This window comes from Porites lutea, chromosome 14 (assembly GCF_958299795.1).
Source record: "Porites lutea chromosome 14, jaPorLute2.1, whole genome shotgun sequence".
Lineage (NCBI taxonomy): Eukaryota > Metazoa > Cnidaria > Anthozoa > Scleractinia > Poritidae > Porites > Porites lutea.
The window spans coordinates 21,930,025-21,951,014 of NC_133214.1; the positions used below are offsets into that span (position 1 = coordinate 21,930,025).

The 20,990-nt window shown below is 39.1% G+C and overlaps 2 protein-coding genes across 3 annotated transcripts; both read left to right on the forward strand.

Moving 5' to 3' along the window:
• LOC140924109 (WD repeat-containing protein 43-like) lies at window positions 1-11,905 on the forward strand. Of its 2 annotated transcripts, none has more exons than XM_073374125.1 (19): window positions 1-195; window positions 1,915-2,049; window positions 2,379-2,500; window positions 2,925-3,045; window positions 3,471-3,622; window positions 3,810-3,912; window positions 4,326-4,390; window positions 4,648-4,708; window positions 5,584-5,694; window positions 6,349-6,597; window positions 7,003-7,055; window positions 7,779-7,866; window positions 8,394-8,486; window positions 8,621-8,652; window positions 9,019-9,082; window positions 9,231-9,344; window positions 10,245-10,314; window positions 11,052-11,104; window positions 11,679-11,905. In XM_073374125.1, the coding sequence occupies exons 1-19, from the start codon at window positions 16-18 to the stop codon at window positions 11,820-11,822; spliced, it is 2,010 nt and encodes a 669-aa protein (XP_073230226.1). In that variant the 5' UTR covers window positions 1-15; the 3' UTR covers window positions 11,823-11,905. The 2 variants fall into 2 exon arrangements, with proteins under 2 accessions (XP_073230226.1, XP_073230227.1); XM_073374126.1 differs by having other exon boundaries at window positions 7,782-7,866.
• A 4,202-nt stretch (window positions 11,906-16,107) lies between these two features.
• LOC140924204 (uncharacterized) lies at window positions 16,108-20,974 on the forward strand. Its single transcript, XM_073374240.1, has 7 exons — window positions 16,108-16,411; window positions 17,576-17,857; window positions 18,029-18,155; window positions 18,402-19,283; window positions 19,540-19,627; window positions 19,932-20,149; window positions 20,599-20,974. Exons 1-7 carry the CDS (start codon window positions 16,354-16,356, stop codon window positions 20,690-20,692), a joined length of 1,749 nt encoding a protein of 582 aa, XP_073230341.1. The 5' UTR covers window positions 16,108-16,353; the 3' UTR covers window positions 20,693-20,974.
• The last annotated feature ends 16 nt before the right edge of the window (window positions 20,975-20,990 follow it).

A 20,990-nucleotide genomic window follows, 5' to 3' on the forward strand; every position in this document is an offset into this window, starting at 1 on the left:
AATGGAGTATGAAATATGGAAGGTAGTTGTTGTTCCTTTGATAAAAATGGTCGATTTTTAGCACTTTTAACCCCAGATGGACGCCTTAAGTTATGGGATTGTACTTTCGGATCATTAAAGCATGAATACACATCGCCATCACATCTTTCAACGACCTGTACATGCCTCCGTTGGAGCCGAACTTCAAGGTCGTCGGTGAGTATTTTAGTCTCTGGAGAAATAGATCATGTTTTCTCGAAATAGTCATTTCCTCTGCACAATTCACGCGTAGACAAAGCGTAAAATATAGTGCTCAACCTTTGTTAGAGTCAGGCATAACATTTCTTTCACCAATGTTTGGTTTAAATCCGTTAGTTTTGAAGAAATTCCCTAACCCGCCAACATCCAGTGAGATTGTTAAGCTGCATTTTGTAATTTCTGGTTTTGAAAGACTCCGTCTTTGTTTACGGCGTGACTTGATATTTTAGCGTTTGCTTCGACGCTCGCATGCATGGCAATGTGCTGTACAATTGAAGAATAAAGGTTCCATGCAACGTAATTTCTTATTTAAAAGATTTCTACGTTGTCTTCAGGTGTCCTGTATGCGTATGCATGCAAATTTCAGCAAATTTACAATCAAGTCACGCAGTGTTTATTACACGCTAAAAAAGCGCAATCCCTTTCTCTGTTTTTATCTGTACTGTTAATGCTAAAAAAAGGTTGCCGATGATAAGCATTTTATAAATCATCAGGAGTTTGTCATTTTATTAGTTAAGTTTAATGACCATCATTTTTACATCTAATCGTGAAAAGATGCGATATTAAGTTTATTGGAAATGCGTTAATGTAAATGTAACGTAACATTAAGAATATCTGCGAAAGAGAGAATTATCGTTTACAGAATTCTGCTGTAAGAGCTCTGTAAAGCCCTTGACCCTCTAGTTTTGATTGGTGACTTTTCATTGAAAGGATATTTCCTTGATACCAGCTCTTGGTGGCCCATGTCACAAAGAAACATGTAGGTGATGAAAATTATGTGAGATTTGTCTGAGAGAACAAAAATGGTGTTCAAACATTAGTCAGACTGTATGTATAGACAGCGGAATCTCAATAATGAACTTTTTCAAATAATGGTCAATAAAAAGATGCACTGTAAAGTTCCATAATAAAGACCCCCATGTGATGTGGCAATGTCATGGGACAATAATGACTTGGAACAAAGTGACCGTGGAATGAAATGACCAGATACTTGGTAGAATGTATGCAAGTGGTGGATCCAGGGAAAGAGCAACCCCCCCCCCCCCCCCCCCGCTCTTATTTTTAGACCAAACTGAGGCCTGATGGTCCTAGAATAAATCTTTTTGAGACCAGGCCCCCCTTATCTAAAGGTCTGGATCTGCCTCTGTATGCTTGTTATACAGTCAAATCCTGCTTTACAAAAACCCACATAATTCAAGCACCTCATTATTACGTACCGTTTGCTTTGTCCCTGGCGGAAGAAAGCCCTGCATTTTCTGTAAATTCAACCTGCTTAATACAGACACCCTGTTGATGTGGACACTGAGGAGGCCATAGGAAGTGTCCGTATTAACATGGTGTCCATATTAAGCAGGTTGAATGTAGAGAAAATGTAAGGGCTTTCTTTCCTCAGGGACATTGCAAACTGTCTATTATAATGAGGTGTCCATGTTATGCTGGTGTCTGTAAAGCGGGGTTTAACTGCATCAAAAAAACAATCCCAGTCACGAAGAACTTCACTGCGTGTGTACCTGCTAACACCCATGCCTTATTCATGAGACTAACACTTGTACCTGCAGATCCAAAAATTGGATCTCATAGGCCAATTTCTCACACCTGAAAAGAAGTGCGAATGTGTTACGAGGAGAGGTCTACTGCAGAAAGTTGCTAAAATAAAGCATTTTTGTTATTTGTTAGGTTGTTCAAAGAAGGAAGAAACAAAAGACTGCAAAAAATATGACAGATTCAGTTGTTGATTCCATAGCTCTTGGAACATCATCAGGGGATATTTTTGTATATAACATTGCTGCTGGAGAAGTGAACCAGAGACTAGTAAGAATCTCTTTTTTTTCTCGTGTCTAATCCATTTCTGCCCCAAAATTTGCAAAATCTTGTGGAGGCCAGACAGAATGTGACCAACAGATTGCACCCCTCTTAATTCCAGTGGCTGTGATATGTCATTTGTACCACTATGCTGGTTGATGATGAGGGTCGCACTAAAAGGGATGAAGAAAGGGGGCAATTAATAATAATAATAATAACTTTATTTCTATAGCACTCTTATCCTATGTTCAAGGAGGCGCTTTACAGTCTTGTAAAGCATGACATGTATGTAGATCTGTGTATACATTGTAAGTCAACATTTTTTTATTATCTTTCAGGAAGGTGGTCATGACAACAGAGTAAATGGTGTGTGTTGGAGTGAAGATGACAGCACATTATATTCTTGTTCAAATGATAAACATATAATAGAATGGAACACAGAAAATGGCCGGAGAAAATGGTAAGATTCCTATTATCATAATATTTTATTTTAAGGGTCTGAGCTCACTGTATTAATAATAATAAGTCCCTCTCTTGAGTTCATGTGTACCTTTGATGCCTTCCTTATTTATTTATGCTTCATTTTTTAGGTTGCTTTTCGTTTCAATATTACTAGCCACTGTTCAGGAATTGGGCCAGTTCTCATCCCCGAAATGATTTCTTGGGAAAAAAAACTGGACCTCTGTGAGCAGTGGCTGGTCATCAAATGTACCCCGGCTACAGTGTTAGTAAAGTCAAGTCTTGGAAAGAGTGTAGGAATTTTGCTCAGGGGAGCTGGCAGGGCCTCATTTTGTGTCTGCAAAATAAGAGGGCCTGGCTGGTGACGCCCCTTCTCTAAAGTTAATAACAAACTTGTTTATGAACTTGCGCTTTGTCTTCTGTAGTAAGTGGAAAGCTGACAAACATGGAGTGAGGTGCATTGAACTTGGTCCCAAGGGAGATACACTGCTCTCTGCTGGCAGAAGCATTAAATTATGGGATTTAGAGACAAAAGAAAATCTAAGGGTAAGAAATATAAAATGAATGGCAAGGATAAAGTGCAATATATATGAGATGATGGCAATGACTCTTGGGCAAAGAACGTGGTATTCACCAATAATTATTTTACCTACGTTGTCCACACCTGTAAAGGGGATTTTATGGCTGATACAATCAAATTGCATAATAGTGGATTACTTCATTTGAAGTCACAATGTTTTTTGCCAGATCTTAGGGGAGAATAAGTGGCACTCACTAGGGAAGAGAATTTAATAATGAGGTAAAGGCTGAACACTGTTAGAGGCCAGAAACTAATTTATCTGACTGTGGTCATAGTAACAAGAAACAAATCAGTCAACTGTATCCTTTAAATTTTGTGCCTAAAAGTTTTATTTTAACAAACTAAAATTAGGTGAGACTGTAAGTGTCTTTTATTTCTTTCCGGTCTGAAGAAATTTACAGGTCACGCAACGCCAGTGACATATCTCTCATTTATACCAAGTTCCTTGTCACATGACACAAACGCCAACCACATTCCTAGTAATGGAATCAGTGGTAATTATTTCATTTCCGGAGCAGAACAGGACAGACTTGTGAATGTCTGGTAAGTTTTTTCAAAGCAATTCATACTATTTGTACTCCATTTTGAACAGCTGAAGGTCAAATTAGTGGGAATGATCATGATAATAATTCAGTATTTTTTATTTGAATCTTGATAGTCTGGTATAAAATTCAGTAAAGTGTTATTATTTAAAGAATAATCATCAAGTAAAATTTGTATTTTCTTGCAGGTATGTTAACTTGGAAGCTCATAACAAAAATGCGTTAGTTTCGCTTTCTCTCACAGATGAACCCATTGTAGTTGATGTCATACGTCACAGCAATCAAGACAAGGTAAAAAAAAGTATCTACTAATGTTGGTGCGATTGATCTCCATAAGGGGCAAGGGGAACTGCAATATATGGGCTATAAAGGTACATGTATGTGCCGTTGTGAAGGGGAGTGAATTTTAAGCAGGCTAGTTTGGGAAAGGGTGAAGAAATCAGAGAGTTTTGATATAGCATGAGATATCATTTATGTCACATTGATCAGCATTATAAAAAGTTGACTGAGAAAAACTGTACAGTGTATGGCGCCTCAAGCTCTAAATCCATAATTTCTTGGTGCCTACCATATAAGTTCCGTGCAAAAGATAAGATTCCCTCGTTGCCTAATGCCAACAGTAAGACACCATTGGCCTCTGGGTAATACCAGGACATGTCTGTGGATAACAAACATAAAATACAGTGTTGATTTTTTTCTTTCAGCCTGTTCACATTGCTGTACTCTCAAAAGATGGACAAATACATGTTTTCGAATATTCACTAAATGGGTGAGTTGCTTATATATCCTTCCTATGAATCAGTTTTTCATGACCATGGCTGGTAGAGCCACACTCCTGACAAAATGCTTCATTGCATTTTGGTGTGAAAAGAACTAAACCTTTGCTCAGTAATTCACTGGTACTTAGAGAAGTCTGATCTGTGAACTGTTTTTTAATTTCTTTTTTCTTCATAAATTCAGCTCCTCCTTAACCTGTCTTATCATTTAGTAGACCTTTTAATATATGTCTTTCTCTTTTAATTTCAGGGGTGTTAAAAAGCCCCTAAGACCAACGAGAACTATTCAGCTAACCAGTTCTGAGAAAGAGGTATTTAAAAAAAGTAATTCATTTCTTGATTTTATTTATTTTCGTTGAACCCATGCTCTGCATCTTCAGTTCTTACACATGGTTGATGAGACAGGGTTCCATAAAGGTTTGTTTATAGTGGAAAGTGCACTTAGCTTATCCAGCTTAGATAACACTGAGGCACTCCATTTAAATACTTCGAAACAAAAAATACAAATACAAGGTAACAGGATTAAAAACCCCAACTGGCAGGAGTCAACCAGTTGGCAGTTTACAAGCAAGGCAGAGGATTTGAACTTGGGACAACCAAGAACAAATCCAGCGAGTGGCCAGAGCGGGACTCAAACCCAGGAGTACCTGATTGCGAGTCCAGCTCACTGACCACTCCACCACTCTGCAAATACACATTCTCCAGACTGAGCTCCATACATTTCCTTAAAGAACTGGTTAAGAGAATTTGTTTGTAGATCAAAGCCTTTCCCATCAGGTGATCATTTCATTAATTCTCATAGCATTTTCTCTTGATTATGTATTTACACTGTTGGGAGAAAATTTACTTTAGTCACTCTTGGGACTAAGGAGACCAGGGATTTTCTCCCACTACTATGAGCATGACCCCCAACTACTTTCATAGGAAATGAAGGGGTAATAGAACCAAATGAAGTTCCTAGCTGTTCACTTGCCCCCTCCCCCCCTTTCCCCCCCTACCACTTATTGTAATGGCATTTACCCAGCAACTTGAAATCATAACTGACTGCGCTGATACTCAAATTACCTGAGCCTTTTTAATACCTGTTAACAGTTGCAACCAAAAGGTTCGAACTGAAAAGGATTTTCAGTCACATTAGATTTTTATATTATATTATGCTTATCGTTATGTTGTTTTTGTTTGGTAGGATGGAACACCATCACCTATACCCGTGATGTGTATCCGATTGTTAGTGGAAGCAGAGCCTTCAGTGCAAGTTGCATTTGGTTCGACTGTAAAACCCCAGTTTGAAACTTTGGTAAGAAGTGAACATACTAATCCAACTAAACCAAACAGGGCTCAAAAGAAGTCCTTTCTGGTAAAATGGGAGTAGTAAATTTTCCTCTCTGGGCAAGGAACTTTTAAAGCTCAATTCCCCAATGGGCGTCCAGGCAAGTCATTCTTGAACAAAATCATTAACTAAGATAAGCAAGAAGTTGCCTGGCCAAAGGAATAGCTGGGGTTGTCAAAAAGAGCTGGCAGCCTTCAAAAATCAACACCTACTGCATGTCTTTGCTTGGCTTCTCTCTGATTCTTTCATAAAAGATGGCTAAATTAGCCACCTGCTTTAAGAAAGGGGCATACTTCAGCACTTGCTGACAACCTTGCCAACAAGAGTTAACTGAGAAATGACTCCAGCAAGAATTATATGAACATTAATGATAGTCCTCTAACCATCAACTTGTGTCATTGCTTATTGATAATTGACCATTAGAAGCAATAGCTATTAGCATTGTCATGAAATGTGTTCTGATGGTCTCCAGAAGTATTTAGCACTTTGATTTTAAAATTTTCAGACTCAAAAAGTAGCAGCTTTATGTGTAAAAATATAAAGAGCAATTATTGCATAATAGCTTTAACTGGTATACTAATCAGATAATAGTTTAGTATTAATAACATTTTTTCCTTGTAGGCCTATTCAACAATGGAAGAGCACACATGTCTCATGCGTGAAAACTCGTCAAACCTACTTCTCAATAATGGAACTCAGGAATCACTTCAAGTGACCAAAGGTCAGAATTCACGGCAAGCAACGACAACTCTTGGTGCAGGTAATATGGCATTAGCGACACCTTCTGTTGCTGCTGAAGAGGGACAAACAAAAGGAACAAAAGGAAAGGGTAAAAAAAGAAGTGAAGAAAGAGTGAGACCAGAAGAACAGGCAAGTTTAGTGGATTAAAATTACCACTTATAACTTTTAACTCAGGCTTTATTTATCCTTTGTGGTTATTATTGTCAGTAGCAATATTGGTAGCAATAGTTGTTTTCATCCTTATCTGTTTTCTTTTGTAGTGAGAAACTAGTTTATCTCCCATGCACGCCACTTCATCATTTTTCAGACCAGACCAGTTTCCATACATTTCCTTTTATTCAATTCTTATAACCTTTTCTCTAAACGATTTGTGGATATTGTTAGGAGAAATTTGATTTTGGTCACTATTCGAGGGCCACTAGTTCATCAGTTTTTACTGTCATGTGCTATCCTCATTAAATAAAGTTGTTACTTACTTACTTATTGGGAAGTAAAGGATTTAAGTAACAAAATCATTGTTGTTATTATCTACAGAGCATAGAGGAGAGGTTAAAAGCAATAAACACAGCATCTGCTGACACACAAAGGTACTGCATGGAGACTACAATGTCATAATGATGTTATAGGCATTATTATTTTATTCTTCACCAGTTGGACTACATGGATTGTATTTCTATGGGATTTTTTGTTTGTAATGTTTACACCAGAACTTAGTTATAGCAGTTTCTTAGACAACTGAAGAGAAACTGAGTAAAATTAAAAAATTGCCCTAGTCTTAAAATATTAAACCAGTTCATAATACAACCTATGCCAGATTAGCTCAGTTGGATAAGTGCTGGTCTGCCAAGCGAGAGGCCACCAGTTGAAACCCCCGGCTTAGGGTCTAAGTTGTGGGTCTTCAAATAACTGAGGAGAAAGTGCTGCCTTTGTAATGACATTTGCTGATAAAGCATAGGCCCTGTGTCACAACCCTTGCACCTATAAATTCTGTGGGACGTTAAGGAACCCATGTACACTGTTTGTAAAGAGTAGGGGATTTAGTCCCTGGTGTGGTAGTCTATCTCTCATGGGGGGAGGGACTATTACAGGCCCACAGTAATATTGGTGCCATGTACTGTTGCAGTGACCCTGCCAAGAATTGTCGAACCTAAGTGGATATCATGGTTCAAAAACAAATTTTACCAGCTTGAAAGTACATGGACAGGGTCTGTAAGCTTTTAAACTCTGTTCATCCAACCTAGTAATGGTCCCAATAGTCTTTAAAAACTCCTTCAGTTGAGTATCCAAACAATGTATCCTATTCTTTTTAGAAGAAAAGCAAGTGGTCCCCCGACAGCTGATTCATTAGTGCAGATGTTAATACAGGCTCTTCATAGTCAAGATAACAATCTACTGGAGGTAAGTATGATAATACACTGCAAGAATACTAATCTCCTTCAGTAAGGGCCACCCATACTGTAATAAGTGCGCTTCCCAAACAAAACACCCTTCCTGCTTGGCCAAACTAGCACATAAGCACCCCTCTCCCTCCTTGCTTTCTTAAACAGTAAATTAAGATACCACAAGAAAATTTCTCTTTTTTCTCACTGCTATAATTGTTTGAAAGTGAAAATTGGCCAGCAATATTACTGGAGCAGTTTTTTTTCCATCAAGTCAGCTCCAGTTCAATCATCTGCATGTGCTGGCAGAGTTCTATTATAAAGATCTAGCCAAAAGAAAGTTTCACGTTATTAAAGAGAGAACGTGGAGATTGCTCCTCTCCTGATCAAGAGCCCTTTATTAAATAAGTGCCCTCTCCCCTCCCCCCCCCCCCCCCCACCCCTTTTGACCAGACACTGGATGCTTATTCGAGGTAAATGAATCATTGACTATTCTAGAAGGCCTCTTATAATGTATGCCTGGTCAACTGTTCTTTGTTATTACAGGATGTTTTATGGCAAGGGGGAAAAAAGGAAACCGTTATGAAAAATACAATTAAAGGACTTCCAGTCACACTCACTGTTCCATTCTTGACAGAGGTTTGTTGGACATTTTTTATTATTCACTGTTTTGTCAGATCCCCTATGTTCTGTTGTAGGGAAATGTGACAAGATTGTAGCAGTGCAGAGTTGATGGACTCATTTATTTGTTTGTTTTTTATTTATTTTTGCAGCTTGTTCACAAGATTGAAGCCATGCCTTGGAGGTAAGTATTGCTAGAGTCTCCATTTTAAATAGCCTCATGCTTGCTTGTGAGGTGAAGGGAGAATTTAACACAAAATCTTAAATAACTTAGTCCCTCTAAACCCATCTGTGCATTCCTTCATTATTTTAAATTTAGTTGCCTGAGAAAACGGCCAACACTTTGCATTGCCACTATAGCTACTGGTTCCACTTTGGCATTTGGCAGTGAAACCAATACTGCTGCCATGAAAATTTGGCTGTTTCCAGGCTATTAACCTAATCATCCGTTCACTATTTAGTGTACCGGTATCTTCAGAACTTACCATAGAAGTCTTGTCTTATGGTGGTCAAGTATACTTATCCAGCTTTTTTCATTATTTTTTTCTAGAGGAGCACAATTGGTGCTATGGATCAAACAAATTTTAAGTACTCATATGGCTTATTTAATGACGGTAAGATGTTATCTCTTTGATGTCAAAGAGTGCATTATATTGATTATGTGGGGACATAAAATTGCAACCAAGGATGAAAATGAACCACATCACATACACTTAGACTGTTAATAATAATGTAATATTTTTTCTGCTTTTTTGTATTAAGGTCCCAGACCTGGTGAAGACCCTTGGTGGACTATACGCCATGATGGAGTCACGTGTGAGCACTTACGGTAAACTGTGCAAACTGCAAGGTCGTTTGGATTTGATGCTATCACAGGTATGGCTTTAACCCTTTAAGCCTTAGTAACCACATGCAAATTCTCCAAACTGATCTCCATACATTTCCATAAAGAATTAGTTGAGAGAATTTGATAAAAGATCAAGGCATTTTTACTTGGGTGATCATTTTCTTAATTCTCAGAACTTATCTGTTGACAATGTATGGATATTGTTAGGCGAAAATTGATCTTGGTCACTATTGGCACTTAAAGGGTTAACCCTCCAGTTCATCCTCCTGTGCCAAGGCTCATACTCTAAGAATTTTTTTAATCAATTTAGGTTACTGGAAACTGCCCACCTACCCCTCCCCTAAGCTAACATTAACAGTTACCTCTTACTTAGGGCAAAATGTTGGCTTAGGGGAGGGGTAGGTGGGCAGTTTCTCAGAACCCTATATTGATCCAATTTTTTTTGTACTGAATGTGTCACAGTCTTAAATAGGAGGTTTCAACACAGTTCTCTTTTCATTGCTGTATATATAAAAATAGCTTAACCTTGCCTGGTGGGGAGACACCACTTTAATTTTGTGCCAATAACTGTTGGTCCATGTTGCGTTATTTTTCATACCACCAATATTAAAGGTTGACCGCATCACTGGTTTCTGTTCTTTGCTCCATGGTACTGTTGGTGGGGTTTCTTACATCCCTTAAAATTGATAAATGCCCAGTATAAGGAGTTATCCTCTTAATATTTCTGCACCACGTTCCTCTGTGTGCATGTTTCCAAAGATTGTGTGATGAGTCATTATAATATTTGATAGGAATTGCCGTCAGATCAGTTATTAACTGAAGACACCTTCAACTCTGACAGTCTCTTGGAAACGAGCTTTGCACCTATTTATATTAAGATTTTCTGTTTCCCTTGGTCCAATATTTTTTTAATATTTTTTTGTTTGTAGGTGGATTCCCAGAGCTATAACACTGCAGATGATACAATTCCTGGGCCATCAGTTGTCTATCAGGAGGAAGGTCTGAAATAGTGATAAATACCAAAATGTTTTCAGCCCAAAGGCCTCATTTATCTTCATTAGTTCTTGTCTATATGATATTCTAGGTAATTTTCTGTTAACGCTAGGTATAGGTCATTCAACATCCCGGAAGGGGGAGGGGAGGGGGGTACGTCCTAACGATACGCTTATGGGGATGTGCCGCTGGATGGGGTCACATTTTCATGACTGGATTGACTATAATGGTGTTGCATAGTCAATAGAGTTACTAGAATGAGGTCGCACATTTTCGGGATTTTGGGGTTAGAAAATTCAGGCTACATTTGCCCAAAAGTGACTAAGGTGGGGTCTATAATTGTGGGGTAGAGGCTTTGATAGGCCAGCGGCACATACCCAGCAAAAATTAACCCAAGAAGGCCCTCACAATGCAAACATCTACAGTGATTAACACAAAAGAGTGTGCCCAGTATAAAATTCAAGGAAGCCACCCACCTACCCCTCCCCTAATCTAACATTTTGCTCTGTGTGAGAAATAAATATTAATGTCGGGTTAGGGAAGGTCGGTGAGCAGCTTTCCAGAGTCTTACACTGATGCATTACAGAAAACTCAGCAAAACACTTTTTTCCTCCTAAAACAGATAATATTATAACTGTGTAGCAAACCAGGTGTATTTTTCATTATGATATTAACTGTTTCTGCTATGTTAAATCATTGTAACACATATCTTTTTTGCCATTTTTCTTTCTCTATCCTTATAGACTCCGATGAGGAACCACTTGTACCTATTGAGGCCGAAGACTCAGAATCCGATGTATGTTCTTACTTATTTTCTGTAACTATGACACTGGCAAGACCGTATAAAAATAATAGTTTTATAGTAGCTGTCCCGTGCAGTTACTAGGGAGCTTTAGCAACGACAACGGCGACAGCAGCGAGAACGTCACTATTTAAAAGACTTTGCTTTTTTAAAACTCTCTCACAATTATTACAACTCGCGTAAAATCTCAAATGTAGGTGACTTCCCCTGGATTTGAATTCTTAGGGACTGCTGTCTGCACCCAAGTTTAGAGGGAGATAGAGGAATCTGTCGTGGTGTGTTAACGTCCTCCTTAACACGTCGCATGAGGGAATGTCACGTCGTAGTCGTGCGAATGTCACGTCGGAGTCGTGCGAATGTCACGTCGTAGTAGTGCATCGACGACAAAGAAAGTACGAAAAGTGTGCTGCACGTGCAAAGTTGTTGTTTTACTGATCAAACCTATTGCTTTCTTGACGTTCTCGTTGGCTTCGCCGTCGTCGCATCTGAACGTCCCTTTTCTAGGCAAAGAAGACGGTAAGAACATCAGGGTCGTTTTAATAACATTAAAACTGTTTCTCTTTTGTAGGAAAATTGGGAAGAGGATCTTGATGACGGAGACGCCTCAGAATCAGAATCCAAAGAAGAAAGTGAGGACGAGACTGAAGCAGGAAATGATAATGATGTTGATGATTACGATGAGGATGATGTGGAATCTGAGGAGGAAAGTTAAATGTATAAATTCATGCGAATGCAGACACACCACTCACTGTAATTACGTTTTACAGAATAAAATAGTTGTTATATTGGTTTTAATTTTGGCTCTTTTTTGCTTGTTGCGCAGCTTTTTCACCTTAAGAGAAAAGGAGATCCGCTACCAGTCAGCATTCCCCAGATATTTCACAGCAAATGAATTGTGTTCTATTTTCTTATCTATTACTTGAATAGTCGTGATATAAAAGTGATGAGGGGAGACGGATCAAATGGGCAGGAGACATCAAAAGGCACGAAAGAGAAGCTGGGTGCTAAGCACCAATTATGGACATAGTTGTGAGGGGGGGCTATGAGTGAAAAACCAAACCAGAGACCTTTTTTGCAGTGAAACTGAAAAAGAAGTAGGAAGTAGGACAAAGGTGGAACTATGAAAGTAAAAATGGAAATTAACACTTTATAGAGTCCTGGAACCCCCTACCAATGCACCCCACCCCTCCCCGCTTCTTACTGCCTCCGAATACCCCTTCCTTCTGATCTTCAGAATTACAAACTAACCCAAACAGCTTGTGACCATTTACTTTTGCATTACTGACCGGCCTTTACAGATACCAGCATTTCTTTTATTTACGTCTTCCGAGAGTCTTACGCTTACACGGTATGTAATCACTTTCTTGACCTTGAGTTCAGTTTTTTGAATGAAATTCAAGCTAATCCTCAGACCACTGTTTTGTTATTTTTCAGTCAGAATCGGATAAGGATGGCAAGCAAGGCAAAACTTGGTCTTATGTAGTCTCCTTCGCAGCCGTTATTAGGGTCGTCACTCGTCACGCAACGCTCCTCCCCACTAACGGCCGTTAGTGGGGATGAGCGTTGCGTGACGAGTGACGACCCTAACAACGGCTGCCAAGGAGACCATTTAGTGGGAAGGAGCGTTGCGTGACGAGTGACGACCCTAATAACGGCTGCGAAGGAGACTAGGTCTTATGGTAAGAGTACAATTTATTTAAACACCAAATTTTCGTGTGACTTTTGTGCATTTACCAGTAGTTCTCAGAGGCTGAAATGATGAGTCATTATAATATTTGATAGGAATTGCCGTCAGATCAGTTATTGACTGAAGACATCCTCAACTCTGACAGCCTGTAATAAAACCTTCGTTTAAAATAAGCTGTGCAATAGGGTACATGCACGTGATTTCACGGCTGTCAACTTGGAGATTGGGTTGTTTGCCTCTACAAATATTTCGCACTGTTTTGGGTCGTTTCTTTAAACGTTTTAGTGGATATGTCTACACCTCTGTCCAGTTTCTAATCTTAGCTACTCCTTTTTATTCTTCAAAACTGCAGATTCCACTTGGTGCATTACCTCACTCTTGTTAAGGCTACGTTGTAGTGATGACGTCAAATATGTCTACTTCTGTCTGAGGTAAGAAAATGTTCGCTGAGGGCAGTGATTTTGTTTTAGTTGTTTGTTGGTTTGTTAATTTTTTTTTTTTGGTTATTTTCGTTATTTTTTCAGACACTTAGGGTAACATGACTGAGAAGACGTCGTTGTTGTAATTTAAGTAGTTAGAATCCTCTCAGAGGTTCCCGCTAGGTATCCCGGTATATATATCCCAATAAAAATAGCAAGCGCGCGGGGCATGCCTGCCTTGCTTCCTCTCTTCCCCCTTCCCATCCTCCTCAGCGCGCTTTTTTCCTTTCCCCAGCCTCTTTCGACACAAAGAGGCCTAGAATGTCAGGGGCTGAAATGATGAGTCATTTGTAATATTTGATAGGAATTGCCGTCAGATCAGTTATTAACTGAAGACATCTTCAACTCTGACAGCCTCTGAACATTGAAATACTGTGCTGCAAAAAAGCAAAAACAAATGGAAAAGATAGACAGAGCGTTTCATGTTACAATTACCTGACTTTTTTGCGTAATTTGTTTCAGACTGAGACGGCAGTCAAGATTTGGCTACATTATTTACTGTCGAGCCAGATATCACTCACTTATGTGATGATGAAAGATAGTTATCTCATGTCCGCCATGCAGAAGCGCACGGTGTTGGGAGACAGTGGTGCCAAGCATTGCGATGAACGCTAAAGGATGACGAAGAGGTTGTTGTTGATGATGATGATGATGATAATTGGAATGATTGTGATAATAATGGTGGTGACGATAATGACGATGATGATGCTCTGTGACGCTGATGATGACGACTACGATGATGATAAGGATGAGGAGGAGGAGTACGAGGATATGTTCCTAGGTTCTGCCGTCAAAGCTGTGCACGTTCGTTCCCTGTAGCTGGCTATCGACCTGTTTCTAGCCATATCTCGTGCAAAGCATAGGAAATAAAACGCGTGTGCTTAGACCTCGGTGGTCTGAGCAAAGCGCAAAAAATAAGAGGGAAAGGGGTGACCCGGCTCGCTCTAGCCTGCGAGCAAGCTCTCCATCTTGGGAATATCGTGAAAAGTAGACGCACGAAAGGCACGCGAGAGAAGACGCGAAAGCAAGCGGGGGCGGCTTCGCTGCTCGCTCGCGTGGCTCGCTTCTCTCGCCCAAATATGAGAGCTTGCTCACAGGCTAGGCTCGCTCGTGCTTATCCTCATCTGGTGGGTCATTTTCTCAACCACTCTCTCACTCTAGCAAATATATATTGCTCTCAAGGAAGCCCGTAAGCTGAGTCCTGAAATGACACGAGTCCTGCGTCAAATGTTTCCTTTGTCATTACTCTGCAACTTTTAATTACTTATTCACTACTTTCACAGTGAGCTTGGGTTGCCTGTGTCCTTCATCCCTCGCGTGACCAAACCGGAAGAAGCCACATTTTGTTATTTCTGTCGTAAACGGTGAAACAGAAACAGTGTAAAACGGAGCTTTTGTTTGACATTTGTAGACCTCAAAGTTTAAATATAATACAGCTAACTCTTATCACGAAGCTTTAACTGTGAAAGTGTAAAGTCCATTTGCTAGTGCATTACAGTATAGTAAATAAGAATAAAAAATGAACAACTGGGAACGATTTCTAAGTAATTAATAAACTGCTGAATTATATATTTCTAAGTACGTTGCCGTTGTGAGCTCGTGGTCCTGAAAGAGTTTGCGACAGATTAAATCAATAGTTACGTCATACAATGTTCAGCAAGTGGCCAAAGGAAACCCAATCTTGAATATTAAACTTGATGATAGCTTTCCCGTCTCTGTTCAACAAAATCAAAGTTCTGAGATCTCGATCATGTGTACTTTGAACATAATTCTTTCCAAACGAATATAATGTTCTTGACATTCCTCCCTCGACCCTCCTCATCCGTCAAATCATAATATGGTGTTAACTTTGAACACATTTCAAAACTTGTACTATGAAAACACTTCTTGAAATAAAAACAGATCAGCGAGCCTTAACCTTGAGTAAACTTAAACTCCCCAAAAGACCTGGAGTGTGATAGCGAGTCCGAAATACAACCTGAAGCCATCTCGTTTCTATATATTTAAGAGAGCAAATGAATACCAAATTAGCCTGAATTACAGACGATTACTTCGATTCGATAGTACTCCCTCAGTAACGAAACTTACGTCTCACGTTATTGAGGGAGTAAAAACGACTCGAAGTAAGCGACTACGTAAGAGAGAACGCATGGAATTGGGCCTGATCTCCGGTTACACCCCCTCCCCTCCCCCCCCCCCCCCAAACAAAAAACTACTTCTATAGTGCACGAGGATCATTTGTAGCAGAAATGAGATTTTCCATAAATTTCTGATGGAAAATTAAAAAGCGTTACAATATCGAGAGGTATGATGTAGGCCCACTTTGTACAAAAACTCTGTAGGATCGTTCAAAAATAGGTGAGAAAATTGACAGTTTTGAAAAACGCACACCTGATCGGAAAACGATAAGCCACTCGAAGTTGAAAAACTAAGGAACGGTTGACCATTGTTCAGCATTGCATTGACATCTGCATATTTATTAGTTTCTTTCAAAAGTGGTTTTTAAAAAATGATTGTTGTGTCATTTTATGTTGGAAAATTCCGGGGAAAATTATTTTCATTTGCTTGAGTTGCATAAGTTTTTCAGAGTGACGTAGACGTGCTTTGAAAAAGGTTCCTTTTACACAAGCAACGGAAACTTTAGAGATTTATAGATCTTTACCACGAACGGAAATCTGTCAAGCTTCCAAAAAGTAATTAATATTTGATTAATTTTTTTTTTTTGTCTTTTCTTCAATCTTCGAGTGATACCCGAAACCGAGGAATGACTGTCTCGCGTCGAAGAATACTATTGGCTGGCAAAGATCAGGAGACCTTACGAACCACCCCTGGGGTACGCAAATAGTGAATACTCTACCAAACAAATATGGCATAGCGATATCATGCGACCATCACGTATAAAACTATTAATTCTGTGTTGCTGGAAACAAACATTTCGATAATGCTTGTTCTGACTTTGAACTCTATGGACGAGGACAAACGTTTAAAGTGCTTATAGCATAAAGCAAGGCGTTATTCTAAACCACGGACTTCTCTGAGGTGTGTGTATAGGAGAGTTATCGCACGTCTGGTCGGGCATGATTGTATTGGCTTTTATTTTCGTCTTTCTACTATCAGAGGTAGATTATACTGCAGGTGAGAAGAACACGTATTGTTTTGACTTAGCTATTGATTTTTGAGCACATTTTAAGCACACGCCGCCTATAGTCTGGTGAAAATGATTTAATAATCACGGACGAAAATTGGGGTATTTTAGACTCTGGACATTTCAGCGGGTATCTTCCCAACATCGTTTTCTAGACTTCAAAGCTTTTACCAGTTCAAAGTGATATCATAGCTAAGTGAATTTTCCGATTCGGTTTAAGGTAAATTACATGTAACCTTTCCTCTTACAGTTTTCTACTTCTTTAAACCCACACAAAATATTAACGTCACGCGCTGTTAAACAGCTTTGCCCCCGGAAGAGATTCCGAGATTCCTCTATCAAACAATGGACCGAGTGAGACAATAAAAAGGAGGAATCGAATTCTCTGATAAAAGATTGATCTCAACAGATTAAACTTGCTCCTCAAGAAAATATGGGTTTTAACTTAACCAAAAATTTCATCAGATAATCTTGAAAATGTTGTTCGTTTCAACCGATCTTTGCCCTGAGTTGGCACGGTTTTTTGTCTGTGTCAGTGTTGTTGCGTTACTTTCCATTTCTTGACCCAAAAATAGTCACATTGAAGGAGGGCTAAAGTCGTTTTAGCACAGGTTTACCAACCTGTCTTGCATAAACGACTATGTGTGGGTTATGTAATATTTATGTAAAAAAAAGTCAACCTCGTCCCCAGTGTATCTCTGCTGTCTATCCTCTCTCGCACACCAGAGGATGGGAGAGGAATGAAATGGGAATAAGGCTGGTGAAAGATTGTGATATGTTCCTGGGCCCAGTTGTTCAAAGGCCGATTAGCGCTTAACCAAGGGTTAGATTTAACCTGAGTTTCTTTTCTTTTGGTCAAAAGCATTTTCTCAGATAATTTTCTCTGTTATTTTTTAGAGCATCCAATTATCAACTTGTTGACAAAAAGAATTAAACTGAATTTATTTTTTAAGCTGTCATATCTGAATTCAAATTTCGTACTAACCCTGGGTTATCTTAACCCAGCTTTGAACAGCTCGGCCGTGCTGTTTAGTGTATGTTTTGTTGTTTCATCACTCTCTATCTATACCTGCAACTAGTGCCAAACTAACTGAATACTTAAGAAATCCTTTATTTCAAGACATTGTCTTATACTGTGATCTGTGCAACTGTAGGGGTCAAGTCTCCAGAAAGACCAGTTGTACCAAATGTCACAGCTATCAGTTCAACGGAGATACGGATCACATGGTGCCGAGTGCACTCCAACAAAGTAGAGATTGATCACTATGAACTGTTCATAGACACTGAGCTGGAGTATTCGGGAGTGGATGTCATGTACATTGCCAAGCGTCTGAAACCTTGGTCAGGGTACGAAGTCAAATTGAGGGCATGTGGGGTATCCCCTGGAGCTTGTTCTCCTTTCTCAAGACCTGCTCTTGTCATGACTTTGAGAGACGGTAAGTTAAAAGTCCACCACTTTCTTATTTTCAAGTCTCTCCAATCCCCTTTAAGAGGTTGTAAAAGTTCAATAACATATGTGCTGCGTTCATTCTCAAAGCCTGCTTTAGACAAGATCTGTGATATTGGTATTAATGAATAAAAATAATATTATTAATTTATAATTTCAGGAGACAACACCACTACAGTGATTCAGTCTGGTGTGACAATATTCAAGGTCATTGTTGTACCTACATACACGTTCATACTTGGAATGATAGCAGGAGTGTTGGCCATTTCATTTGTTCTTATATGGAGGTAATTCTTTGTTAAATACTTTATTTAACAATGCAGTGTACCCACTAAATTATTAGCAAAGGACTGTAAAGAAAAAGAAACCAAACAAGCAAGCAACAAATTATATAACAGACCTTATTTCATCAAAAACACAACAGATTGAAGGATTCTAGTAGTTATAGTAAAAAAAAACCTCATTAAGCAAATGCTACGATTAGAGTTACCACAGTTATAGCAAGTTTGATGTTTTATTTTCATTTACATAAGGTATCTGCAATCGGTAGACCTGTCTGGGGAATCAGCCTTTGAACTGCCGCAGTTTCAGACAGAAGCAACCAAAGATGAATATGATGCAATTCTAAAACATCAGCCACCTGGCAATCATCTTTGGTGCAGTTTGGAGAGCACTTCTCATTTGCCAAAAGCTTCTAATGTGGACAGTGTGGAGTCACATTACCTGGAAATACCACCTAATGAAGAAAATGCCAGGCAACAAAACTGTCTGGTGATCAAAGACTTGATTTTACCAAGGTTCTATTCAATTAATTCAACCTGTGAAAGTGACAGGCTCCCTCCTAAAGAACAACAATCATTCCATGTGTCGAGAGAACAACTGGATGCAACATGTGAAGAATACACCCAGACTGGAAAACTGGAAGGAGGAGCATCCCCTTTGAATGACTTCAACAGAAGCGAGAACAAACAAGAATTACAGAATGGCGTAGACAAGGATCATGTCCAATTCCGTGATAAAACAACAAGTTTAACATACTGTACATTATCAGATAACACTCTGACAACACCTGCACTTCACACATACAAAAACCAAACTTTAGAATGTTTAGATGCCTCTAACGAAGGTGCTCCACCCTCTACATCAACATCTGAGTCTCAATATTCTGATAAGGAAGTTCCAAAAGACTCTAAAACACACTCCTTATTTGGAATGGTGGTTGCCATTGACAACAGCAATATTTATATTGGGGCTCAAGAATGTGCCAGTATGATCAACACAGGAGACCGCAAGCGACATGTGCGCGTTAAGTTGCAAAATTTGGTTAGGATTCTTGAAAAGGAGAGAACAAAGACCAGAGGGTTTGCAGGTGGCTCTAGCCCTCCAGCAACAGAACATGTGTGGGAAGTTTACAGGTAGATCAAGGCAGATTTCAGTTATTGATTAAATAGGGCTAATATTACTGTAAACAAATAGCAATGATACTGTTAAACTTCAAAAAGTAGCTTCAGATGACATGACTGTGACTGCCTATGTCACATAAATTATGAAGAAAGATTCTCCAGCTCATTTACACAGTCCAATACTCCCACACCACAGTGGTTCCCGCCATCTATTGTTTCATGTTTCTTAGCATAATATAATTATTATTTGTTTGCATTTTATGATCAGACGCTTGGGATACATTGTTGATCTGGAAGAGAGAAGAGGGAAGGATGAGCAAAGAGTAGATGAAAGCCTTCACCTTTGGATTTATAAGGTGACAAAAATCTTACTATAAATCTTCCTTATGGAAACTAATGTGCATTTCAAATCAATATGCCCCATACATGGCAAAGTCTCAAAGATGTTCTAGATTAGTAGTTCCAAAATCCTGACCCCAACTGGATGGCAAACACCATTATAAACATTCACTGCCAGTAGAGTAGCCCCAACCCCTTGAGACTGAATGGTGATCACTTGAAGCACGGCCAGATTTTTTGACAAGCTTTATCAACATGCATACAAGGTTACTGACTAGTTATGAACAAAGATGTAACTTGATGTTTTTTTGTGAACCACAGGCCTTGTGTGAGCTCCCTCCTGGTGTATTGGTACTGGCTACAGGAGATGGAATGAAGGGCAAATCAGAATGTGACACTAGTTTCCCTGGATGTGCCATGAAAGCGCTGGAAAAAGGATGGACTGTTGAGGTCTATTCCTGGAGGCACAGCTTAAGCAGCGAGTGGATCAAACTCACTAAAAAGCATCCCGATGCACTGACAATCAACTACCTTGACAAGTAAGGATAGAACAATATGTACTTAAAATGAATTCTTCCAACATTAAAATGAGCAATGGTATAACTATTCAAATGAGACCTCTTAAACATAGCTTACCATGGTACTAACTTTTGAGTCTGTGGATGAAATCCTATGGTGTTGCCTTTCAAATAAAACCTCTTTGGCATTATTTTTACTTAGTACAGCTATTTATTTCTTAGGATTTTACAAAATTGAAGTTTAGAATTTTCAGCAAATTTTCACTTTGGCCGCCATAGAGCATACAGACTGAGGGCTTTCAACCTTAAGGTCAACCATTTAGGAGATCCCTCTCAATAACAGTTACACACTACTCAACATTTTGGATCAAAGAAAAAAAATTATGCTAGCATAATCAACAATAATTAGCTACCTTGCTTGAAAAAAATGGCTCATACACATGTACCTTTTTCTCTGTTTTCTTTGTCAGATACATTAACTACATCACATTTGTGGAAGGGCGGAATGGAAGGAAGTGCTCTCCACTTCCATCTGAAGTAAAGTCAGTTGAAAGTGGACCATAAGCAGTAGCCTTGACAACTGTGTACACATTCGTAGAAATTTATCAGTTACGCTGAGTGTAAAGTGGAATAAAATGATCATAGAAATGTCACAGTCACTCTCACTTGAGAGTTTCTTCAAATAAGCTGAAGACTGTTTTACAAGTATTCCTTCAACTTCATTGTTTGGTGTTGTAAAGTGTGCTTAGCTAAATGCTGCAAAAATTGCTACAATATGTACATGTATGCTTAACGCCAGTTCAGTAAATTAGAAAGAATAAAATGGTATCCTAGGAGCAAGACAAAGTACCTTGAGAAGTTT